At 39.2% G+C, this 27,013-nt stretch overlaps 1 protein-coding gene across 9 annotated transcripts in view; it reads left to right on the top strand.

Moving 5' to 3' along the window:
• Positions 1 to 26,288, top strand: part of B3galt1 (beta-1,3-galactosyltransferase 1) — a 501,059-nt gene extending 474,771 nt beyond the window's left edge. For 8 of the 9 annotated variants that reach the window (XM_075984985.1, XM_075984983.1, XM_075984982.1 and 5 more), the window contains one exon: positions 18,402 to 23,301. In XM_075984985.1, coding sequence (XP_075841100.1) covers positions 18,631 to 19,611 — 981 coding nt within the window. In that variant the 5' untranslated portion in view covers positions 18,402 to 18,630 and the 3' untranslated portion in view covers positions 19,612 to 23,301. Of the gene's footprint in view, positions 1 to 18,401; positions 23,302 to 25,726 lie in introns of those variants that run through there. The other variant, XR_012911780.1, reaches the window with a different exon arrangement.
• Positions 26,289 to 27,013: the final 725 nt, after the last annotated feature.

The following is a 27,013-nucleotide window of genomic DNA, read 5'->3' as shown; positions in this document are numbered from 1 at the left end:
CCAAGTTTTATTTATTTTTTAACTTTTGAGCAACAGCCAAGTAAGAAAGCTGTTTTTGCACCAATTATTCAAGATACGTTGGCTGATAATTCTTCATGAGACACCAGTGTGCATTCGTGTGTGTGTGTGTCTGTGTGTCTGTGTACCTTTATCATGGACCAGGTAAAAGCCAAAGGTGTCATTGAGTATCTTTCCCATCACGTCCTGCTTATTTTTTTTTAAAACAGGGTCTCTCACTGAACCTGGAGCTCCAGGGTTGGCCAAACTGCCTGCCTGTCAAGCTCTCAGGATCTGCCTCTTTGCCTTCCTTGCTCCTCCAGTGCTGGGTTACTAACATAGGTTGCAGAATTCAGCATTTCTGTGGGCACTGGGAATCTGACCTCGGGTCCCCATACTGGTGCCACAACTACCCCATTCGCCAAGGCTTCTCCGCAACCACAGACGTTTTATAAGCCAAATGTTTCTGTCCTTTGTCATGTTTGCGTCAATAATGATAATGCATTATGTTCCCGGAGCAAAAATCAGCTGATATGAGATTTTTCCAATAACTTGCCTCATTTAAACCTTAGAGTGATCACACAAAGCACGGCTATGTAGTATTATTCTTATGTGATAGAGAAAAACAATAGAGGCGTAGACTTCCAAACTGATGATCAAAATTCTAAAGCTAGATCTAGGTCTTTCCCTACTGTAAGATTAAATTCCTACAGAGTCATTTCCACTGACAGCAGCTGCATAAAATTATTTTAAGCTATTATGGTTTCTAATAAATTGTTTCATAAAGAAAGATTTCAATTAGGAAACAAATGAGGAGAAAATTAAAGCTCACAAATTCTCTTCTGGATGCTATCAGTTACTATATAGGACTGATTCCATTAGTTTTGAAATAGGACTTGAAATAATACCACCCTTCTGTGGTAAGCTAAAAAAAAAACTCACTAAACATTATGCATTTTCCAAATAGTAGGCACACTGACATTTTTCTGGTTTATAAACACATCCAGTTATATCGGCTTCAGCTCCTCCCCCTGTAATGAAGCAAATGAGGACGATTTCGGTTATTGTACAGTTCGCCAATTTTTAAGTTGTCACCGCAGCAATTTATACCAAAGTTCTGGTGACAAAAAAAACTACTGGAGGTCTCTTTTAAGTAGAGAAATCACACACAGGCCCATCAGTGGCCGAGCTTCTGGGTGCCCCCAGACAAAATAGATACCTGCCCCGTTTGTTTCTAAAAGCATGTCTTCTATAAGGCAGTGACGACTGTAAAGGAGGCAGAACATTTATTTAACATAACGAGATGCTTTCATTCTCATTTTTCCCTGGGAGCGTTGGGTGTGGTAGCGGGTGGGGGTACCACTTCCCCAAATTCTAGAACTACAGCAGTACATTGATTTTGAGAAAGCGGTATCTTCCTCTCTAATTTGAAGTGCACATTCTGGGCCGCTGCTGTGAAAGAGAAAGTGACTTTCAGATTGCAAAAGCCCTGAGCTCAAGCAAAGACCTCCTCCCCCAGGCCACTCCTCCCCCAGGTTGGCCCCATTCTTCTAAAGGCAGGGATTTATAAAGACCTTTGCCATAAATGTCAAAGAGTATTAAACTGAAAAGGAGAAAGGCCCAAATCTTTTTTTTTTTCCCAATATGGAGAGGAAAATGATTTCAATTGCCAATCCCTAATGAATAATACTTTTTGCTTCAGGCTATTTCCTTATTGTACGTGATCGACTAGGTAAATTCAACCCTGGGGCCTCTCTGAAAAGACTCATAATTAAAAATTTAAAGGGAACAAATGAGCTCTTTGGCTGTCAGCAGCACAGGAGTGGGAACTTTTACTTCTGCCAACATCCAGGCATTGTCTCCTGTGAGAGCCTGGTTTCTTCCATAACAGGGAGACTGGCTAAAAGAACAGCGAAGAGCAGCCAGCGCGCTGTGACTTGGGGAGACAATCAGTCAGCAGGTTGGATAGTATAATGCTTATGAAATTCTTCCTTCAAGGCCTGTTATCTAGTGTTAGCAGTGTTTTATTTCTTCCTCTCCTGTGCTTATTTACGGCATAATTACAAATGGGAGAGGACGGGAGGGAGCCAGGCATGAATATAGCCATATGGCTGATCACCGCAGCCTGCTAGAAGCTCCGCCCTGTGGGGCTCATTTGTCCATTAGTTATGTTGCAGACTGAGTCGTATTTCCACACAGTTTGAAGAGGCTTTGATTTCACTCAGACACCTTTGCTTTTTCAGAGAAGACCTTTTGCCCCACTCCGTATCATGATGAGGACACACAACCAGCACCTCACCCATTTCAAAACCATTCCACAACCAGTTAGTCCTTCTGCGTCCCTCTCTTCCTTCCCTGTTTGTTTGTTTGTTTTCCTGGATTGCCTAGCTTTTAGTGAGTTTTCCTTCTTTCAAATGCTTTATTTTCCTTCTGTTTTCAAAAACTCTCTGTACGGGTCCCTGTGTTGAGTTCTCTTTCCGTAGCATGGGCTTGTGTGCATATATAAAACTGACTCTGAGTAACAGAGAAGCTGATGGTTTCAGGTGAGAATGAAGACATGTGGTGGCTATGCAGAAGCCAAGCCAGTGCCTCTGGAAGTGTGGGTTTACAAAATGAGCCACAGTCCTAACTTCCCTTCTTCAGCAAATGTGAGATCTTTCAAGACTCAGAAGAAAAAGACCAGGTTAGTGGGAGAAAAGGGCTGCTTTCAACAATGACACAGTCGTCAGGTGGTCCTACACTCGGCTGACCTTTCTTTCCTTAGTCTAAATATAAACCAAATTTTCAGTTCCCGTTCACACTTGAGTTTCGTTCTTCCTTGAATGCTAATTGCGAATGTTTCACCCTCTGAAATCCTGAAAATTAAATGTTCAGGAGGGAAGCTGTGTGGCAAAACCTCTCCTCTTGCTGCTCCCGAGGAAAGTAGAAAATACGCTAAACTGGGCTGCCATGAAGACACAGTGAGGTCCCCACACTTCAGGATGTAATTTTATTTGGGACAGTCTTCGTGGTTGTGATTCAGATGACGTAACGACATTATAGTGGCCCTAATCCAATATGGCCATGTCCTTGTAGAGGGGAATATGGGGCACAAAGATACTTGTATAGGACCACAGCACATGAAGATGGAAACAGAAATCAGGCTGACATCTACAAGTGGCAGGGGCGTGGGAGGGAGAACCAAACTACCAAAATCCAGAGGATAACCCTGGAATAGAGTCTCTCTCATGATTCTCGGAATTTTCTCAGTGTCTGTTGTAATGTCACCCCCCCCTCCTCGTCTGTAATTTTGTTAATCTGGATCATCTCTCTCAACCTTTTAGTTAATTTGGCTAGGAGTTTTCTTGTTGAATTTCTTAAAAAATAAAATTTCTCATTTCATTGACTGTTTTTTATTTTTAATTAATTTAATTTTTGTCCATCTGTTTGGTTTTGTTTGTTTTGTATTTGTTTGTTTTCATTTCATTGATTATAGTCCTGGGTTTATTTCTTGTTGTTTACTCCTTTGAGGTATTATTTCTTCTTATTCCAGAGCTTTCAGATGTGTTAATAATTTGTTAATATAAGATCTCCCCAGTTTTTGCTACTATGAACTTGCTTCTGAAAACTGCCTTCACTGTGTCCTGTAGGTTTGTGTATGTTGCGGTGTAAATTTCATTCAGTTCCAAAACGATTTTAATTTTCTTCTTTATTTCTGTCTTGATCCATTTTTCATTCAGTAGTGAGTTGCTCAGTTTCTATTCATTTGCCTACTTTCTGCTTTTTCTCTTGTTGTTGATACCCAGTTTTAGCCCTTGGTTTTCAGATAAGATGTAGAATATTGTTTCAATTCTCCTACATCTGTTGAGTCTCGCTTTATGTTCCGGTTAATGATAAATTTTAGAGAAAGTTTTGGGAGCTGCTGAGAAGAAATTATATTCTTTAGTGTTGCGGGGTGGGGAGGATATTCAGTTAGATGTCTGCTATATCCATTTGACTTATGGTGTTATTTAACTCCAGCTTGTCTTTGTTTAATTTTTGTCCAGATGATCTGGGTAAAGGGAAGTACTGAAGTCACTTACTATCAGTGTGCGGGAGTCAATATGTGAACGTAGGTGTATTAGTGTTTCTTTAATGAGCTTGGGTAGCCCCATGTTTGGTACATTTAGAATTGTAATATTCTCTTGTTTGGTTTTTCCTTTAATGAGTATTTAGTGTCCACCGTTATCTCTTCTGATTAGTTTTGATTTGAAGTGTATTTTGTCTGATATTCAAATTGTTCCAGCAGCTTGCTCCTTGGATCTATTTACTCGGAAAACCTTTCCCATCCTCCTACCCTGAGGTAGTGACTATTCATGATAATGAGAGTGTGTTTCTTTGATGCAACAGAAAGATGGATCCTGTTTTCAAGTCCAATCTGTTAGTCTGTGTCTTTTTATTAGACAATTGAGAGTTATCATGAGCAGTGTTTATTGATTCCTGTTATTTGCTTGTTATGGTGTGGGTTCTCCCCCCCCCCCGTTTTGATCTACTGTTCTGTGATTGTTTATTCTTTGTATCCTCTGGGGTGTGATTGATCTCTTCAGACTGAAGTTTTCCTTCTATGGCATTTTGTAGAGCTGGATGGCTAGAGAGATGTTGCTTAAATTTGGTTTTATTGCGGGATGCATTTATTTCTCTGGAGGTTGTGATTGACAGTTTTGCTGAGTAAAGCAGTCTGTAGTCTCCTAGAGTTTGTAGAACATCAGGATGTCTCAGGGTTTGTAGAACATCCATCCAGACACTTCTGGCTTTCAAGGTTTCCATTGAAAAAAATAGGGGTTATTCAAATGGGCCTGCCTTTATGGGTAACGTCATCTTTTTACCTGGCAGCTTTGACTATCCTTGTTTTGTACTTTCAGTGTTCTGATTATGATGTGTCCTGAGGAACTTCTTTTCTGGTCCTGTCTATTTGCTCTTCTATAGGCTTCTTGAACCTTGATAGACACCTTCTACTTTAGATTTGGAATTTTTCTTCTATGATTTTGTTAAGAATGCTTTCTATTCCTGTGACCTGGGTTTATTCTCATTCCTCTATCCCTGCCATTCACACATTTGGTCTTTTCATAGTGTCCCAGATTTTCTGGATGCTTTTTTGCCTGGAACTTTTTTTTTTAGATTTAATATTTTCTTTGACTAGAGTATCTATTTCTTCTACCATGTCATTAAAATCTGAAATTCTTTTTCCCATGTCTTACAAGTCATTAGTTAAACTTATCTCTGTGATTTTCGTTTTACATCCTAAAGTTTCTTTTCAGTTTTATTTCAGTTTAACTTATCTTTAGTGATTCTATTTCTATTTTCATGTCTTGAAATGCTTTCATTATTTCATTCAATTATTTGTGTTTTTATGTTCTTCATGAAGGCATTTGTTCATATCCTTGTTAATGTGCTTAAGCATATTCATAAACTGCTCTTTCGAAATCCTTGTTTGTGCTTCAGCTAAATCACAGTTCTCAGGCTTCTGGAGGAGGTGGATTGTCTTGGCTATTTATATCTGTGAGTGTTCCATTCTTTGGCTACTCTTGTTCACTCTGAATGCTGGCAAGTGTGGCGGCAATGGTAGGGAGTGCTTTCGTGGGTCAGTGATTGACACAAAGGCAAGAAGATGGGCCAGGAAGAAAAGATTTAAGGGGAAACAGGAACGAACTAGTGGGACTAGGGTCCGCACCAAGAGGAGGAGCCCGAAGGAGTAGAAGTAGGGTGGGTGATAGGTTCCTTCAGGCTGCTACAGGACCAAGAGTAATTCTGGAGAGACCAGAAAGGAGGACGGAAGTGACAGTGAGTATCATCTACCTACACACCAGCGCATTGTGGCCAGTGGGGTTTCCTGGTAGGAAGTGTTTCTGCAGGTTCGGGGGTGACATGATGGCATAGAGATCAGCTAGAAGGGGAGGCTTTCAGAAAAAGTGAAGGGTATCCCAGGTCTGCACCAAGGAGCAGAGTTCCCAGGGAACGGAAGTAGGATAGGAGGAGGGACTCCTGCAGGCAGTCTGCAGAGGACAAAGAATACCTAAGGAAAGGCAGAGATGAAAGGGCAAAGGGGCAAATTTGCTTAGAGGCAAAGTAACCAGGGAATGGAGATGAGTGGGAGGAGGCATTTTTGAAAGAATGAGTAAATCTGATGAGGCTAGCATGGAGGTCTGGTATGATTGAGCATCCCTTTGGGTATATGCCTACAAGTATCATCTCTGGGTCTTGAGGCAGATTGATTCCCATTTTTCTGAGAAACCATCATATTAATTTCCAAAGTGGCTGTACCAGTTTGCACACCCACCAGCAATGGAAGAGTGTTCCCCATACTTCACATCCTCTTCAGCATAAGCTGTTATTTGTGGTTTTGATCTTAGCCATTCTTATAGGTTTAAGATGACATCTCAGAGTGTTTTGATTTATATTTCTCTCATGGCTAAGGATGATAAACATTTAAGTGTTTCTCTGCCATTTGAGATTCTTCTATTGAGGATTCTCTGTTCATGTCTGTGCCCCATTTTTAAATTTGATTATTTGGCTTTTTGGTGTCTAGTCTTGAGTTCTTTATATATTTTGTATATCAGCTCTTTATCAGATGCAGGGTTGGTGAAGATCTTTTCCCATCCTGTAGGCTGCTGCTTTGTACTATTGACAATGTCCTTTGCCTTACAGAAGCTTTTCACTTTCATGAGGTTCCATTTATTAATTGTCAATCTTAGTGTCTGCACTACTGGTGTTATATTCAGGAAGTAGCCTCCTGTGCTAATGCATTCAAGGCTACGTCCCACTTTCTGTTCCATCCAGTTCAGTGTAACTGGATTGATGTTGAGGTCTTTGATCCATTCAGACTTGTGTTTTATGCAGGGTGATAGATATGGATTTATTTGCTTTCTTCTACATGCTGATATCCAGTTATATCAGCACCATTTGTTGAAGATGCTTTCTTTTCTCCATTGTATAGTTTAGACTTCTTTGTCAAAAATCAAGTATCCCTAGGTGTGTGAATTTATATCTGTGTCTTTGATTTGATTTCATTGATTAATGTGTCTGTTTTATGCCAATACCATGCTGCTTTTATTCCTATAGCTCTGTAATAGAGCTTGAGGTCAGTGATGGTGATACCATCAACAGTTCTACAGTTGTACAGGATTGTTTTAGCTATCCTGGTTTTTTTTTTTTGGTTTTGCTTTTGTTTTTCTACATGAAGTTGAGAATTGTTCTTTTGAGGTCTAAAAATAATTGTGTTGGAATTTTGATGAGGATTGCCTTAAATCCATAGATTGCTTTTGGATGCTCAATCACACCACAAAAACAATTGCTCAACTATGTTCATAGCAGCTTTATATGTAATAGCCTGAACCTGAAAACAATCTAGATGCCCCTCAACAGAAGACTGGATAAAGAAAATATTGTACATTTACACAATGGATTATTGCTCAGCTGTTAAAAACAATGGCATCAGGAAATTTGAAGGCAAATGGAGGGAACTAGAAAAAAAAGCATCCTTAGTGAGGTAACCCAGACATCAGAAGATAAGCGTGGTATGTACTCATTCATAAGTGTATATTAACTGTAAAGTAAAGAATAACCATGGTACACTACATAGACCCAGAGAGAGGTAACAAGGAGGTCCAAGGGAGGCCTAATAAGTCTCCCTGGGAAGGAGAACTAGAAGAGATCTCTTGGGTAGACTGGGGGCGGGTGGGCATGGGAACTTGAGGGATCAGGTTAGGGGTGGGTTGAGAGGGAAAATACTGAAGGAGATGATGGAAAGGGTTTTTTTTCCCCCTAGGGTCAGGTAGAAACTAAATTCAAGGGAAACTCCCACAAAGTACAAGGATGACCGCAACTAAGACTCCTAGCAATAGTGGACAGACAGGTAGCCTGAACTGGCCATCTCCTGCGATCAGATTGATTAGATCAGATCCCAATTGTCATCAGAGAGCCTTTATCTAGTAACTGATGGAAACTGGTGCAGAGACTGACAGCCAAACATTAGGCCAAGCTCAGAGACTCCCCCTGAAGAGAGGAAGGATTATAGGAGCCATGGACACTCGTGTGTTCGGAGTTCAGTAATGACACTGACCACTTCCTTTGGGCTTGGCCTTTGGCCAAAGAAAAGAATACTTTTTAGCAAGTTCAGGGGTTTTAAAAATTAAGTTATTCAAACTAACAGACAATCCACCATGCCATTTCTAAGAGAAACATGTGCTTCTTAAATTGAAAATTCTGCCCCATTAACTCCCTGAAAGGTGAAGGGGGGTGTTTACTGGGGAGCTCTGTGAATGAGCTAATCTGCAGTACAGTGAGGCCCCTGGAGGGAACATCTTTCAAATGATCTAGCTGAATGTTCCTATTGGAGGAATTTGTATTTAACGGATGACAAGTTAATGTCTCTTCAGTGTCTTGAAGTTGTGGCAAAACGGCTAAAAGGCGTGATAAATGTTACGTGCGCAACTTTCTATTTCAGTGATATATTAACTCGCCCATTAAACAGGATTCTGAAAAAAAAACTTACCCAGCTCGCCAGAAGGCTGTGCTCTTGGAAGTCAGCACCTTCCCAGGCTTCCCAGCTGGCTTTGTTTTTCCTTTTGACTTTTTAACGGGTCTCAGGCTTTGAGTCTTTGAGGAAGAAAAGTGGTTCACAAACATCTCTGTGTTCTTCTCACCAACCCAGAAGGACAAAGCAAAACACTGAGACAAATTCTTATCCACTTAAAATAACCAAACCATCTTCATGCTCAGGGCCCCAAGTCATGAACTTTCCAAGCTGACAAAATCTTCCTGTCTGCTGAATTTCAGCAAAACCCTTCCCTCAGAAACAAGGGATCTAGCCATGCTTATGAAGACCTCTGACATATACAGAAGTAGATAGGGTGTTACTTTTGCTTTTATTTTTTATATGCAAGGCCACAGGAGACAAAGAGACTCTGAGTTACAATGTATCATTATGCAAGGAGCAAATGAGACCATGCCTGACCTATTATCACCTACTTTGTCGGCATCCATGAGGTCAGTCTATGGAGCTCTGGGGAGGATGTGGCTCATCTTCAGTCCCACTTCCTGTCCCAAAGGCCTATCTTTGTGTGGCCATGCAAGAAATCTGTTTCAGGAGAAACAGTGATTGACTCGTTATGTACATGGACTTCTGGACTTCAACAAAATGCACTGCAAAACATTTCCAACTCCTTCAAATAATGGTTTCTCCTCGGCCCCACCACCACCTTTAAGTGGTGGTGTGTCTTTGCAATGAGCCTGTCCCACTAATCGGAACTCCCCACAGTCTTGACTCGGTGCGCTGTATTCCACACCAGGATGCATGCAGTGTCCTGGAGCTTACATGTTTTCTCTCATGCTATGCCTTTTGCATATACTCTTGGCTTTGCTAGGATGTCCAAGCTCCTTCTAGATAATTCTTGGTTGTGCTTCACCTTCCAGCTTGGCTAACTTGAAATGAAAATCCCATGGACCACAAAGAGTCTAAGGTGTAGCATCATAGACTAGGATGAATTTTCCATCCACAGTGCCTCTCATCCCAGTGGGCCGTAGGAAGCTGGAGAGTGGCCACTTGTCTGGTCACTTACCAGCTATGATCTTGAACAAGCTGCTTACCATGTCTGAGTTTCCCTCTTCTCACCTGTAAAGTGGAGGAAGACATGCCTTTCTTGAAATACTGTAAGAAACGGTGCTATATAAAGCAAAATAGAATGCCGTAGAATACAGCACATTACAGGACACCTGGCCTATGCAGTTTATTTGATTTTTTATTTATTTTATATGTGCACGTGTGTTTTGCCTGCATGTATATCTATACATCCGTTGCACGTCTGGTGACTGCAGAGGTCAGAAGAGGGAATCACATCCTAAGGACCTAGAGTTACAGATGATTATGAAATCCCATGTGGATCCTGGGAATCGAACTGGGTCCTTTGGAAGAGCAGCCAGTGCTCTTAATTGCTGAGCCATCTCTCCAGCCCATTGAGATATGCATTTAAAATGAGAGATACTGAGCCATGTGTGGAGGGGTGCATTTCTGTGGTATCAGCACTCAGAAGGCAGAGGAAGAAGGTCACTAGCTCAAGGCCAACCTGGGTTGTATAACAAGACCTTGTCTCTCAAAGCTCAAAATAATAATATATTTGGAACCACTGAAGCAAAATCTAACAATAATGATGTTGAGATTTATCATGTGTACTAGCTGTCTAGAGAAGAGTGTTTATTTTTTCTGTGGAAAGTATTTATTTATAAGTATACATAAAAGCTTTCTTCACACGCTCATTTATCTCTCTTGTATTTCTACACTCTCATCTACCTGTGTTTACACATTCCTTTTGTCCAGACAAAAATCTGACTGAAAGACATCATGAAACTAATTCTCACTCCCCTAAGAGCTAGGGGTGTGAAATAAAGAAATCCTTAATATAAAAGAATGGATTGCTATTGAAATCAGTGGACGGGATTTGGAGAAAGTCAAATCTTCCGTCGTATTATGAGACTACACAGGCAGGTAAATGGCGTCTCAGCTCAGAATGGTTTATGGATGATGCTCGCTACAGGATCACTTCATTTCTCCATAGCCCGCCTCTCCCTACACTCGTCACCAACTTGTCCTCTGTGTTTACTCAACCCTTCCCAGTCTCCTGTGCACATCACGTTCTTTGAATGTGCTCTTCCTTTTGTCTGTGCAGCCACTTCGAGATAATTCCTAGTTGTGTTTGAAGCTTCCACTGAGCTCGCTGTTTCTGATTCACAGACTCCATTCATTGTTCCACGACTGCTTGACTCTAGGATGGATAAAAAATGGGGCCCACTCTGTGGCCTGTGCGAATAATGGCCTCTGGAGTTTTTCTGTGCCTTTTCTCAAATGTTCTTTTCTCCACCCCACTCCTATGTACTCCAAAAGCCCCATGTTGACAATTATTTTAATTGTTTGCTTGGAATCGAGTCTCTTAGCCTAAGACTTCCCAAGACAGCAATTTGAGTCCAAGTTTTCTTTTCCCAATACTCTGTAGCTAAAAGGTGTTAGAAGTATTTGATTAATTGGTAGATTCACGGTTAGTGAATTCACAAATGAATGAACAAATTTTGAATGAAGACAGCTGTGAAATGGGGGATAGTAATTTGACTCTGTAGGGACAGGAAAGGAGCCATAGAAAAGAATATCAAACAGCTGAAGAAATCCTCCATTACTCGTTTGATTAATTTCCCCTAAAGATGACCGGCTCCACATCAGACTGTTTCAGAGTTCCTTGATGTCTTAGTAATAGTGGGCTCACAATTGAGTAGGGAAGGATACAAGGGATAGGGATAGGAGGATGATACAGTTAGGCTTGTAAGAATGAGAAACCCGAAGTGAGATCATGGTAAAGAAAAGTGTGGCTTCCAATAGCATCTTGAGACTCATTCGCCAGCGTTTGTAATTAGAATGGGATCAGTATTTGTATGCGCAAATTGAAAAGGCCCATATTCTACATTCTCCACTATTAGTTCTTCTCGGTTCCTTTTCTTACATCTCAAGCATTGGTTCTCAACCTACCTAATGCTGTGATGCTTTAATACAGTTCCTCATGATGTGGTGACCCCAACCATAAAAATTATTTTTATTGCTACTTTATAACTGCAAATTTGCTACTATTATGAATTGTAATGTAAACATTTGATATGCAGGATGTCTGATATGTAACGCCAAAGGGGTAAAGACCCAACAGTTGAGAACCAGTTGCTCTAAAGTATCAAAACTTCTGTATACGCTTGAAGCCATTCATCATGACCTCCTTTTTATCAGCTTTAGTATGCCTTAAAGCAGGAATGTTCTCCAGGAGACCAGGAATAGTGGATTTTCTATTACAGAGCTCTTGATACTAGCAGAATGGATGCCTACCTCTACCCAAAGTCATGTGGCTTGAAACCACTTTATTATTAAGTTAGAACGAAAACCAGATGAATTATTGTTGATCTCTCAGTTATCTCTAAGTTTAGACAACAGTATGGGTTTTATCTCTGATGTTGCATATCTTGCCTTTTGGTTTCTATATGGTATCAAACTTCTAATGACGATTTTTCCACCCACAATCCCAATTAAATTCTTTCAACATGTATATTCAAGCACACATCCAGTTTGCATTCTGATGATCTGATAAACACTATAACCAAAAGCAACTTTGAGAAGAAATGGTTTATTTTGATTTACAGATTATAGTCCATTTCTGAGAGAAACCAAGGCAGGAGCCTGGAGACAGGAAATGAAGCTAAGACTACGGAGGAACTACTTACGAGCTTGCTCTGCTTCTTACATTATACACCCCAGAGTCACCTCCTCTGATGGAACCACCCACAGCACACTGACTCCTCCCACATTCATTGCTAATTAAGAAAATGCTGGACAGGCATACCAACAGGCCAATCTGATGGAAGCAATTCTTCCATTGAGTTCTTGTCTTCCCAGGTGACTTTAGTTACTGTCAAGTTGATAAATACTTACCAGCCCAAGCTTGCAGTTGTCTCTGAAGGAGACTTTGATAAAATTAGTATTTTGCTTTCCAGGGCTATTGAATTTTGCTCTTACTAGGGAGGAATAAATATTTATTTATTTATTTGTTTGTTTTTGTTTTCAATCCATCCCAACTTCAGTTTCCCTTCCCTCCACTCCTCCAAAGAACCCCTCTTCCCAGTCCCCCGCTCACTTTTCCTCTCCCCCAGATCTATTCCTCCATTTCCCTTCAGAAAAGAGCAGGCCTGGAAGGGATATCCACTGTATACAGCATAACAAGATACAATAAGACTAGGCACAAATCCTCATATCAAGATTGGGTGAGGCTACTCAATAGGAGAACAAAGGACAAGGACAGACAAAAGGGTCACACAAACCTCACTCCCACTGTTAGGAGTCCCACAGAAATCCAACCATATATACAGAGGACCTAACTCAGCCCCATACAGGCTTCAATCTTTATGATCCCCTTTGATCCTCACTTAATTGATGTCTGTGGACCATGTTCTTCTGGCATCTACATTTCTTCCTTCCCCTCTTCTATGGAGTTCCTTCAGCCCAAACTGGGGGGAACCCAATGGGGATTTCCAATGTGGGCTCCCTCTCCACCTAATGTCTGGCTGTGGATCTCTGCATCTGCTCCCATCAGCTGCTGGAGGAAGCTTCTCTGATGGCAGTTGGGCTAGGTACCCAACTATGCATATATAAGGCGGTGTACACCTTTAATCCCAGAACTTGGGAGGCAGAGTATCTCTGTGAGTTCAAGACCAGCCTGGTATACAGAGCAAGTTCTAGGACAGCTAGGGCTACACAAAGAAAACCTGTCTTGGAAACCATATGTGTGTGTGTGTGTGTGTGTGTATCTATATATCATTAGAAAATCATTGTAATGATATTTTTTCTATCATAGGTCTCTGAGATATCCAGCCTCTGGTTCCTGCTCTTCCATGCAGTGTCAGGAATGGGTTCCCTCTCATGATGCGGGCCTCATTTGGTCAGCCACTCCAATGAGTTCTGAGCTTACATTGCCCCACCATGTCTTGCAGGTGGGATAGATTGTGGGTCACAGGTTATGTAGCTAAGTTGGTGGTCCCAGTCCCACCACAGGTTACAAAGGATGGCTGGCTCAGGCTCTGAATCCTCCATTCCTAGGAGTCCTTGTTCGGGTCACCCTGATAGAATCCTGGGATTTTTCTACTGCACGAGGTTCTCCCATCGACTCCTCATTGTCCTTCAGTTTCAGTTGTCTTTCACATACTCTCTCCATCCCTTCCTTCACACACACCCGATCCCTCCTGTTCTCATTTCCACCACCACCAGTCCCTGGGAAAATCTGTTCTCACTCCTATTCCCAAGGGAGAGCCATGTATCTCCCTTAAAGCCCTCCTTATTGACTCAGCCTTCCTGGGCCTGTGGATTGAAGCATGATTATCATTTACTTAACAACTAATATCCACTTAGAAAGGAGTGGATACCGTGTTTGGCTCTCCGGGTCTAGGTTACCTCATTCAGAATGATTTTTTTTCTAGTCCCATCCATTTGCCTGCAAATTTTATGATGTCATTTTTTTTTAAAGCTCAGTAATACTCCATTGGTTAAATGTACCATGTCTTCTTTATTTATTCTTCTGTTGAGGGGCATCTAGGTTGTTTCCAGTTTCTGTCTATTATAAATAAAGCTTCCATGAACATAGTTGAACAAGTGTCTTCATGGTGAGATGGAGCATCCTTTGGGTATGCGCTCAAGAGTATAGCTGGTTCTTGAAGTAGATAAATTCCCAGTTTTCTGAGGAACCCCCATATTGATTTCCATAGTGATCGGGTAAGTTTGCACTCTCACCAGTAATAGAGGAGTGTTCCATTGCTCTACATCCTAACCACCATGAACTGCCATTTTGTTTTTGATCTTAGCTATTCGAACAGATGTAAGATGGAATCTCAAAGTCATTTTGATTTGCATTTCCCTCATGGCTAAAGATGTTGAACATTTCATTAAATGTTTCTCAGCCATTTTAGATTCTTCTGTTGAGAATTCTGTTTAGATCCGTACCTTGTTTTTAATTGGATTATTAGTTTTCTGCATAGCTATTTTCTTATATTCTTTTTTTAATTTGGGATATTAGCCCTCCATCATTTTGTGGAGTTGTTAAAAAAAAAAGGTTCAAATCCAAGGACTTTGTAGGTAGTTGCAGACAGCTATCTTGAATTTGAAGCCAGCCTGGTCTATGAAGCAAGTTCCAGGACAGTCAGAGCTGTAATATAGAGAAACCTTTTTAGGAAAACAAAAACAAAACAATCAACAAAACAAAAATCTTTTCCCATTCTGTAGGCTGCCACTTCGTCCAACTGACATTGACCTTTACCTTACAAAAGCTTTTCAGCTTCCTGAGATCCCACACATTAGCTGTTGATTTAGTGTCTGTGTTATCCGTGTTCTGATTAGCAAGTCTTCTCCTGTGCCAATGCATTCAAGCTACTTTTCCTCTTTTTCTTCTCTCAAGTTCAGTGTATATGCTTTTCTGCTGAGGTCTCTGATTACCTTGTACTGAGTTTTGTGCAGGGTGATAGATATAAATCTACTTGCATTTTTTTTCTGTGTGCACACATCCAATTAGACCAGGAACATTTTTGATGATGCTTTGTTTTTCCATTTGTATTTCTGCCTTCTTATCAAAATTCAGATGTCTGTAGGTGTGTGGAGTTATGTGCAGGTCTTCAATTTGATTCCATTGATCAAAGTGTCTGTTTTTATGCCAATACCATGCAGCTTTTGTTATTTTAACTCTGTGGTACAGCTTAAAATCAGGGATAGTGATACCTCTGGCAGATCTTTTATTGTTCAGTATTGTTTTAGCTCTCTTGGACTTTTTGTTTTTCCATATGAAATTGATTATTTTCTTTTCAAGGTAAGTAGAGACTTGTGTTGGAATTTTGATGGAGACTGTGTTGAATTTGGAGATTGCTTTTGGTAGGATGGCTGCTTTACTCTATCGCTCCTACCAAACCATAAGCATGGGTAATCTTTCTTCTTCTGATATCTTTTTAATTTTTTTCTTTAACAACTTAAAGTTATTATCACGCAAGTCTTTTCTTTGCTTGGTTAGATTTACCCCCAAGAAATTTTGTATTATTTGTGGCTACTATGAACAATGTTGTTCCAATTATTACTTTCTCAGTCTATTTGTCATTTGCCTATAAGAGGCTACTATTTTTTTTTTTTAGTTAATCTTGTATCCAGCTACTCCCCTGAAGTTGTGTATCAGCTATAGATGTGCCCTGGTAGAAATTTTGAGTTTGTTTATGTATCCTATCATATCACCTGGGAATAGCAATAATGTGATTCCTTCCTTTCCAGTTTGTATCCCTTTATTCTACTTAGTTGTCTTATTGCTCTAGCTAGAACTTCAAGTACTATATTATATAGATATGGAGAGAGTGGAAGTCCTGTCTTGTCCCTGATTTTAGTGGGATTGTTTGGGTTTCTCTCCATTTAATTTGATGTTGGCCATAATAAATAGACTTGATGAAAATTACCTTTATTATGTTGAGGTATGTTTCTTGTATCCATACTTTCTTCAAGACTTCTCTAATGCAGTAGTATTATATTTTATTACAGGCTTTTTTTCTGGTATCTAATGAGATGACCAAACAGTTTCAGCACAGAATTTTGCAACATTCTCCAAGAAAAACTAATGCAAATACTCCTCAAATTATTCCACAAAATAGAAACAGAAGAAATATAGCTCAATTTATTTTGGAAGGCCACAATCATCCTGATACCAAAACCACACAAAGATACAACAAAGAAAGAGAATTACAGACAAATTTCCTTTTGAACATAGATGCAAAAATGCTCAATAAAATACTTGCAAACAGAATCCAAGAATGCATCAAAAAGACCATCCACATGACCAAGTAGGCTTCATCCCAGAGAAGTATGGATTGGTCAATATATGGAAATCAGCTCAAGTAATAAATAAACTGAAAGAAATAGAAATATTTTTATGAATGTACTTTGTAATCTGACACATATTTTTGTCTGGGATAATATTTATAAGCTCTAGAAAACCATAACAATTTTAGAAATGATTAGTGTTTTAAAGAACAACTTCATTTGAACACTTTAAACTTTTTGAAATATTTAAAACTTCAATTTGTCTTCGTTTAGAATATTGGCTACAATTTGTTAAGGATAATGGTCAGGGAAAAAGCTAAACAAAGGAGATTACATTCAGAGTTCTTGTTTTGAAACGAAAAAGTGGGAAATGTTATAGGATACTACTCTTGTACATTGTAAAATATGTCACTTATATTGGCTTAATAAGATGCTGTTTGGCCAGTAGCAAATCAAGAAATACAGGTGGGGTGACCAGAATAGGAGAATTCTGGTAAGAGGAAAGGCAGAGACACAGTCACAAGCCAGATACAGAGGAAGCAAGATGAGAATGCCTTACTGAGAAAAAGCACCAAGTCACATGGCTAAACATAGATAAGAATTATGGGTTAATTTAAGTTGTAAGAGCTAATCAGTAATAAGCCTGAGCAATAGGCCAACCAGTTTATAATTAATACAAACCAATGTGTGTTTATTTGGGACTGAATGACTATGGGACCAGGTGGGACAGAAACTTCCATCTATAGTCTTCTGTCACACAGTCATTGAATTTTTGGACTTTAAACTCAATTGTCCTTCACATTATCCTCATCCGATGTGTATAACCACATATCAGTTTTTTTAAAAAAGGAATGAATGGAAAAGTCCAGTGTGTAATTTTCTTAAGGAAATATATAGGGACATTGAAAGCTGACAATCCTGTACTGCTAGAACAACTCTGAAATCAGCATAACCAGTATGCCGAGTTGGTGCTTTCCACGTACTGGCTATTTTCATGTAACCATAACTAAAGTACTTCCGAGAAAACATACAAAGAAGAAAGATTTATTTTGCCTTATGGTTTCTGAAGTTTGGCTTTATGTTCCTTGGGTTTTTGCTTCTTTTAGACAATGACGCCACAGTTGAAAGTATTCAGTCAAGACACATGGAGCATAGTATAGAGGAGACTCCAGACTCCATTTAAATTCATCGATGGCCAAAGTCCCAGGTGATAATGTTTGGAAGTAAAGAACTTCCTTTGGGTGACTTTCCCAGACTTAGCTTATCATGGCTGGCCCTCACATACACAATATTTAAGATTCCTGCCATCGAATTTAAATAGTAGTCTACTAATGATATCCCAGGCAGTTTAGCAAGGCATATCTCTTCCCATAGTGATATATAAGACTAAGGTACCATTCTTCTGATCAGTCATTAGAGTTATGAAATTCCAGTCTTTTTTTTCTCTTGGCTGTTCATTATGAGGGAGGGTAAGAGCTGTGCCCGTGCCAGAATCAGGACCAGGCAGTCGTTCTTCCTGTCTATGCTAAGAAAGCAGAGTACTAGCAAAGGTTTGCAGGCAGTGATCAAGACATTTCCAAATGCACAATGGGAGAAAGCAAAGCAATGTTAAGAGTTGATTTCTTTATCAAAATCAAGCAATTAGAAGCTCAAAGTTTGACAAGTAGAAGGGATATGAATGGCGCGTGAGCTTTTCAGAAAGTTTTGAGAGCCCAACAGTATCTAAGTGCAATGATAGCCTCTTCTAAATAGGGAGATTCCTTCCAGGAAGTTACTGATATTAGGTCTACTCCCTAGCCATCTCGTGCTCATGGTTAGTGCATTCATGTATTAAATATAAATATGCATAAACAATTTCTGTTCATGCCACAGGAGAAGCTAGGAGGTTATGTCAGGGTTTCTTTAAGGCTTATGGAAATGAATGATTTTTGTCATCACTGATTAATTCTTATGCCTTTATTGTATTTATTCAAGAATATGAACATGGCTAAGTAAACCTGAACACAACTGTGCTTTATTGATTTTGCAGAGTTCCAAGGACGATTTCTGAGGCATGGAGCGTCCATTAGGGTGGGAGGAGAGAGAAGTGAGTGCTACGAAGCCAGAGCATAGCTAAGGCTCAGGGACACCTAGCAACCGACTCCTCTCCTGCAGAATTCATTGCTTGCTGAATAATATGCTGCCTTCGCAAAAGGACGCAAAACTCGTGCCCGAAAGACGTGTTCTTCAGCCTTTGCACTAGACCTGTTCTCAAGACCATGGCTTCAAAGGTTTCCTGCCTCTATGTTTTGACCGTTGTGTGCTGGGCCAGCGCTCTCTGGTACTTGAGCATCACGCGACCTACTTCTTCCTACACTGGCTCAAAGCCATTTACTCACCTAACAGTTGCCCGGAAAAACTTCACCTTTGGCAACATAAGAACTCGACCTATAAACCCCCACTCTTTTGAGTTTCTGATAAATGAGCCCAACAAATGTGAGAAAAACATTCCTTTCCTTGTGATCCTCATTAGCACCACACACAAGGAATTTGATGCGCGCCAGGCCATCAGGGAGACATGGGGGGATGAAAACAACTTCAAAGGGATCAAGATAGCCACTCTCTTCCTCCTGGGCAAAAATGCTGATCCTGTTCTGAACCAGATGGTGGAGCAAGAGAGTCAGATCTTCCATGACATCATCGTAGAGGACTTCATTGACTCTTATCACAACCTCACCCTCAAAACCTTAATGGGGATGAGATGGGTCGCCACTTTCTGTTCCAAGGCCAAGTATGTCATGAAGACAGACAGTGACATTTTTGTGAATATGGACAACCTTATTTATAAACTCCTGAAACCCTCCACCAAGCCGAGAAGAAGGTATTTTACTGGTTACGTCATCAATGGTGGGCCCATCCGGGATGTCCGCAGTAAGTGGTATATGCCTCGGGATTTGTACCCTGACAGCAACTACCCGCCATTCTGTTCAGGAACTGGCTATATCTTTTCCGCTGATGTTGCTGAACTCATTTACAAAACCTCCCTCCATACCAGGCTGCTTCACCTTGAAGATGTGTACGTGGGACTGTGTCTTCGAAAGCTAGGCATACACCCTTTCCAGAATAGCGGCTTCAACCACTGGAAAATGGCCTACAGTTTGTGTAGGTACCGCCGCGTCATCACTGTCCACCAGATCTCCCCGGAAGAAATGCACAGGATCTGGAACGACATGTCAAGCAAGAAGCATCTCAGATGCTAGGGTTTTTATTGATGTACATACGTTTCTTTTCTAAGAAATGGAGACTAAGGTGTTGGTATTTTGCGGGTGTCACCAAGGGAAAATGAACTGGTAAGGGGTTTTGTAAAGTCTTTGCTTCCTGTTCCTGGTTCCTTTCTTGGATCACTAATTTACAAGTATTGGGCTCAGTCATGGAAACAGTAAGTGCGTTGGGAGAGCCAGATTTCATTCTCGGATCCTAAGACATTGTCATTTGTTTCCAAAAGTGACTCTACATGACTGCTAGGATTTGTGCGCTGCGCATCTGAGATCAAAATCTGGGTCAGGAAATGGAAATTCACACCAAGGTCTTCATATCATTGCTGCAAAAATAAATAGTAACTCTTTAGAGGGGAAAAAAATAAGCCAGAAAAGATACATAGTCAGGAAGGCACACTGGATGTGATTTTGGATTTTTGCATATATTGCCAAGGAATGTGTACAGAATTCACGATTCAACCAATAATTGATTTTATCTTATCCCTGGTAGGGAGACTGTGGTGAGATAGATGGGAATTGAAACTTGAGAATCAATTATTCTGTATGAATAGAAAACACATAGGCTTATACTTTCAAGGATTAAATCTGGCCAGCAGGTGGGATGTACATAAAATGCTACTCCAAGTAAGCAAATAAACACATTTTTTTTTTCAGAACAGATATTACATGGTGCCACCAAGGAGACTGCCAAAAGTAGTACTGTCACCTGCTTCCTTCCATATAATGTCTTTAAGTGCATTTTATAGTTCTTTGATCAGGCAGGTGTATGTCTCCATGTGTAGAAAATAAGTTAGTAGGAGGGCCAGAAACAACACATAGCAGTTGCTAAAATGCAAATTTAGGCATCCATTCTAACTAGCATAAGCTTAGCAATAGTGTACAATGCCCCTCTCACATGTGTACAAAGCATGTGAGAAAAATCTTTAACAGGTACCAGTGTTATTGAAAGATGTGGCCCTGCTACCAAAAAAAAAAAAAACCTGTAATATGCTCATGACATCTAAAGCATTTAAGTACTTTTAGCAGCAGAGCTGTTCTGAGATGTTCTGGAGGTTCTGTGGCTGAGATCCAAGGGAAGGAAGAACAGGGAAGCCTGAGTTCAGATCCCACTGATGCCACAAATTTACATGGACCCTATGAACAGGCATCTCGGTTTTTTTGATGTACTTCTGTATGCTCACTTGCAAAATGGCTAAACAGAAAATCTACCTCACAGGTACTGTGAGAGCAAATCATGTTTGCTAATAAGTATTTTGAAATCTTTAGTTTAAAAGGTGCTACGTAATGCCATGTATCATGCATTATGCTAAATGCTAAAATGATTACAGTCATTATAAAGATGGTCATCAGTTGTGGAACGTCATCTTAATATAACAATTTACCCAAATAAAGATTGACTGTGAACTCTCAGTGTACCTAATTCTTCCAAGACTTGATATTTCCTTGGCTATAAGTTAGCTGATTGTAGAAACTTCAATTTCTCTGCCATGTTTCTGGTTTGGGTGACAAATTTGTCACTCTGGTGTGTTGCCTTGGTATCCCAGAATGTTGAAAAGCATTTGCTTTGCTTTGGGAGGAGTTTTACGTTTGGTTTGCATAAATCATAGGAATCATTTGCCATGAATTCTTATAATTTTTTAGGATGAGTAGAGCTAATCCTTAGATGAGGATTAAGCACTCAGCACATCTTCCGTTCATTAGGGAACTCATCGTTGTCATGCAAAAACAGACCCGCAGCTAAAAGTGTTCCAAAAAATCTATTTTATTTGCACCTTGACGTCTGGAATACCCACATAGAAGCTGATGGTGGTAGTGATAGGGAGACAAAGGGAAGAAATGGAGCCCCTATAATCTCATCAACCCTTGCTAGGAAACACCGGATCTATCATTATTCCCAAAGTACTAAATGGCACAGGTCCTCCCACCCTTTCATTTGATTTGATCCCTGAGCAGTGTCAAGGGTTCAGAGAAGAGGTGAAGCAGGGTAAGTTGAGCCACCCCCTCATCACCCAGCCTCAACCATTGTGAGCTCCAATCACTGGGGAAGCCTCATAGCCTCCCAGCTGCACAGCTGAATGCAGTCTCTGTCTCCTACTATGGCCTTGCATCTACCATGCTCAGCCAAGTCACTTTTCATGTTAAAGAATCTCACATTATAATAACCATGTGTGTCCACCTATGAATTGTTTTATATTTATGTGTGGAATATGCATAGAGCCCTGGTCTTGAAAAGGAGCAAACATCAGAAAACCATGTCTTAAAGAACTATTTCTTATCTTTTTTTTACGCTTCATAGTGCCCATATGATAAACATGTAAATAGACATCAACGATTACATGTACATATTTTAAAAGAGGTTTTTTCTTCACTTCAAGTGTAAGTACAGCTAGAATCTGCTTGATGTGTAACATTTTCCTCTGCATGGAAGGGGATGAGGCAAGGCCATTTGTCCAGGATTTCAATAGCCTTAAGCATGTTTGCCCTTCTTTGTTTTTTGGATGTTCAAAAAAAAATGTTTAACTTACCAAGGAAAAGCTCTAATTTTCTACTTTTGTTACTTCTATGACAAGAAACTGGTCAAATTACTGTCAAGGTTATTTGTTAAGCCATTCTTACCATTTATTTAAGAAAAAAATCATAATAATGACAGTATTCTGGGGCTGGGGGTGTAATTCAGCAGTAAAGCACTTGCCTAGCATACAAAGGGCTCTGGGTTTAGTCCTCAGCACTGCAATAATATAGTGAAAATAATGATGGCACTATTGAGCCAGAAGTTGCTCAAAGAATTTTGTAAACACTGTCTAACTTCCCGTTATTTCTTCATTATGTACTAGATGACATCAGCATCTATAATCTTAAAGTTTCTTCATTTATTTCTTAGAGGGAAAAAATGTTTTCTCTTTGGTGCCTCGTTTATGTGGCTTTGTGTCTTCTTGGAACAGTTTCACTATATGACAATGTAACAATGTACTTTTAAATAACCAGGTTCAAAACATGAAGATCATTTTTGATTTGAATATTGATTAAATACGGGAGAACAAAACCCCTTATGTGATGAGAAATGGAGGGGAAACGAACTCTTTACAGAGAAGCCAAGGAAGGAGTTTTTCAATCAAATTTCTTCTAACAAAAGACAATGGGATATTTATGTACAGCATCTGGAAATCATTTTCTACCTTTCCTAATATGTGGGTCCAGTGCGGGAATTGATTGTATCATTTCTGTAAAGGTGAAGATACTTTTTTATAAGCAACAGGTAACTTGTGAATGGAAGAAATAATTTACTAGACGCGCTTGATGATAATTGACCTTTAGGTATATTGTTATATATGAATGATTGTATTTATGTATTTATTTGTTCAAAATTGTACATATGGTTTTGCCAAAAGTAACTGTGTGTTGAAGTGCACTCTCTGGGTTTGTAGTACTATTTAGGGTTACATGGGTTGCCAATCAAGCTGCTAATCAGAATACTATTTTTTGTATCAGTGTTACAACGTGTGACAAATAGCACTGTCTTCTCATCACTTTCTTTAACTTCCTCTTGAAATGTAAACTGTTGGTTGAAAGCACGATGCTCATGTACAGATTCATCTGTCAAGGGGAAGATCATGGTTTCATAAAGCTGATTTTTTTTTAATTCCTGGGACAAATAAACAAAAGAAGAACTCATCCCATTTTCTTTTGCTTCTTTTGCATGGCTCTCTTTGGGGAGATGTGATTGTTGAGAATAGTTTGTTTGCATACAAAAGAGTTCCAAAATAGCCCTGAATGGAGTATAACAAAGGTGTATTTATTAGGGGATAAACTCACAGAAATAGTAGCCAACCACTATCCTCTATATGCACTGAGAACTGAAACCAAATCCAGCAGCCAAGAGGCCTGCCCATGCTTTTCATCTGTATTTATAGTACATGAGAACACACCCAAAGTGGGCTGGTATCCTAAAGGCTATTGGCTGAAGGAGTTCCCTCAGCACCTCCCTCTTTGTCTATATAAGAGAGTTCTAAGCATAATACAAAACTATATACAATAAGAACAAATATCAAGTATTGCCCAGGGAAAAGAAGAGGCAAAAACATACATAAAAATTATAATTACAACCAGCATCAACAACATCAAACAAGAAACATATGCTAAAGGTTTCAATAGTTATCCTAGCCTAAGGAGTCTAAGTCTTATAATAAAAATGGCTTGGTTAAGACATGAGAGGAAAATAGCTATGACTATTTAGTTTTGAACTCCATCAAAGGCCTGAGAAGGGAAAGTACAATCAAGCAACTTCCAAAAGAAACGAGAGACAACCGGCTACCTGGGCAATCACCCAAAGTTTTCAATGTTGGGGAAATTGACTTTGGCTAAGTCCTAGAGTAATTGAAAGACCATTTTCAGAGTCAAGAAAACTTTAAAATTGTCTCAAACTGTCTTGGCATGGTTTGGCAGTCTTTTTGCTTGTATCCTGCTTGTCCAGTCTAGACACTGTGCATTTTGTCAGTAGTCAAGATAGGGGTAGTTCTTTCTCAAAATGCCAGTTTTGCCAAGAAGTAAACACACTGAAAGTGGAGTATCTTCAGTGCCCAAAATTCTCTCAGTAACAGATCAGGACTGCCAGGAGCAATTGTGTCTTACATCAACAGAATCCTAAATTACTTAAATCCCATATTCTACAGTTCTTTGAAGTGTTTGAAGATTACCTATCATTGTGGAATGCATCTAAAGAACCTGATTAGTCTAAATATGACAAACATGGATGATTATTGACCAGTAATTCTTAATACCTATATAATTTAAAGAATAAGGCTTTGCATTAAAAATTAAGCAATCTTTAAAGAAATGTGCAACATTTCTGAGACAATGACTTCAGAATGTAAACAATGTATAAGTATCGTGATCAGAGGTAGAAATGTATAGTGCAATATAATAAATATATCCTAAAATTGCATCAATATATAAAATATCTTAAGCTGAGGTAGAAAAATGCATGCATACAATGTGACAAAATAACTTTGCATAGTTGCATAAATACGTAAAGAGACAAAGGAGCATATTCAATATAACAAATATAATTTGAATTTGTATCACTATATAAGAATCTATACCAATGAAAATTGTCTATAAAGAATAGCTCACAAGTATTCTCACTATTATAACTCAATATTATTATTAGTGTGAGTAAACTCACACTAATCTATTATCCCATCCCATCTATTTCCTTTTTTTAAGAGATATTCCTCCCTAAGCCTACTTCATTTCCAACCCCAACCCTATACCAATTATAACCCAAACCCTAATAATGTCCCTAGCCCTGAGACAAACTTTGTTGGGAGATGGGATGTCATTTTCTAGAATTTCTTCCAGCTGTCATGAGGGCAATGTTATTTCTATGGGATCCTATAAAAACTAAAATGAGGGTTAAGTTTCAAGATTGCTGTCTGGTATAATTACAGATAGTCTGGGTTTTCCTGAAGTTCTTATTTGAAGTTCCAGCCAAACATTGTAAGAAGGTGCACCATCTCAGCTAGCCAAATTGGAATCATCTTGAGGAGTTTGTAACCCAAAACCAATCTTAAAGTGGTGCTATCAGCATAATTGTATCATATTAACCAGGGGGAATTTTTGTTGTGGGTCCTCATCTTCTTCCTGGAAACCTCAAAGATTACTGCAGGAAAATTTATTGTTCATTGTACAAAACTTAAACATTATTCATATAGACATATATGAATATATATGTAAAAGGTACCATAGAGACAAAAATAGGTATGGAGAGAAGTAAAATTTTTTGAAAGCAGAGTTTTGATAATACTAAGTCCCTAAATTTTATTTTCCTTCTGTCCCATACCAGGTGGCTTCAGATATAAGACAGAAACTCTGAATTTTTTCTTTCAATAACATGCTTGGATTTAGAGAAGGATAGTCACTGTCCAACTCCAAAGCCAGCTTTGATTTTTAAGTGAGTTGTGGCTCTCATTATAGTGAGAAGTAGAAAAATATCTATGTTTAGATAATGAATTTTTACCCTGTACAGGGTATTGGTACCATAAGTCATATTTCTCTTTGCTTGGTGATTGTTTCTGGATAACTATCTTTTCCTCTTTAGGTATATAGATGTCTAAGGTCTCCTGACTTTTTGAAGATGGATATTTTCCTGAAAAAAACAAGAAAAGAATCGTGCCCTAAACTTTATGAGGTTTCCTTACACCTGTAGGATTGTCACCTCTGTGGGTGAGCTGTCATTTCTCTTTATCAAGAGATTTCTCCCTTTCAAACGGAATCTTTATTAATTTTGATGGTATTTGTATCCTTTCTTCTCCTGTGGAAACAAGAGCAACACCCCTTCCCCAATGCACCACTTCTCTTGGTTTCCATTCTGAGGTCAACACACCCTTGAAATACACCAACTGATTTAACCCTGAAGTTTTTTCTATTATCCAATGTCTCTCTGCTGCCATTGTTCCTTTCTCATTAGCATTAAGAAAATTCAAGGTTAATAAAGTGTTATGCAGTCTATTTCTGGGGGTATTATTTTATCCCTTTCTGTTTGTTTAACATATCCTTTATATTCAATTGGATCTTTCTATAATTGCCTGAGCTATAAAAATGTGTGGCATACATGTAATATGCTTTATATTATAAGAAGCAAAAAATTGTTTAGAGACATATTCTGGACCATTGTCTGTCTTTATTTGTGCAGGTATACCCGTGATAGCCATAACTTCTAATAAATGTGATTACCAAATCAGCCTTTTCCAGACTCAAAGCAGTTGCCCATTGAAAACATGAATAAGTGTCAATGGTGTATTGTACATATTTTAATTTTCTAAATTCTGCAAAGTGGAACACATCCATCTTTAAGATTTCATTCCTTTGAGGTAGTGGTGTTTGATTATTTAAAGAACAAGTAGGACATCTCCTTATAATCTCCTTAGCTTGTTGCCATCTAATAGAAAACTCTTTCGTTAAGCCTTTGCTATTGACATGATGTTTTTATGCCTTCAGCATATTTCTAATCAATAATCAATCAATTTCTGCATTACCTTGTGCTAGAGGACCTGGCAGACCCGCATAGGATCAGAGGTGTGTTATATATATTCCTGATTATTGAACCTTAGTAAATAATGAAGTCAATTCTGTATCAGCTGGTATAAATTTAGCAGTTTCAATATGCAAACAACTCCTTCTGCATATTGTGAATCAGTAACTGTGTTGAGAGGTTCTTTAAAATCACTTAGTACCATGAGAATAGCATAGAATTCTGACTTTTGGACAGAATCATAAAGTTTTTTTTTCCACTTTAATTAAATCTTCTGCCATTCCTGATTTATTTGCATCAGTATAGAATGTAGGGGTTCCAGGTATTGGTGTACAGTGTGAAGAAGGATCCAAT

Source organism: Microtus pennsylvanicus, chromosome 9 (assembly GCF_037038515.1).
Source record: "Microtus pennsylvanicus isolate mMicPen1 chromosome 9, mMicPen1.hap1, whole genome shotgun sequence".
Classification (NCBI taxonomy): domain Eukaryota; kingdom Metazoa; phylum Chordata; class Mammalia; order Rodentia; family Cricetidae; genus Microtus; species Microtus pennsylvanicus.
The sequence above is the reverse complement of the archived record's forward strand: the minus strand, read 5'-3'. Positions and strand labels throughout refer to the sequence as shown.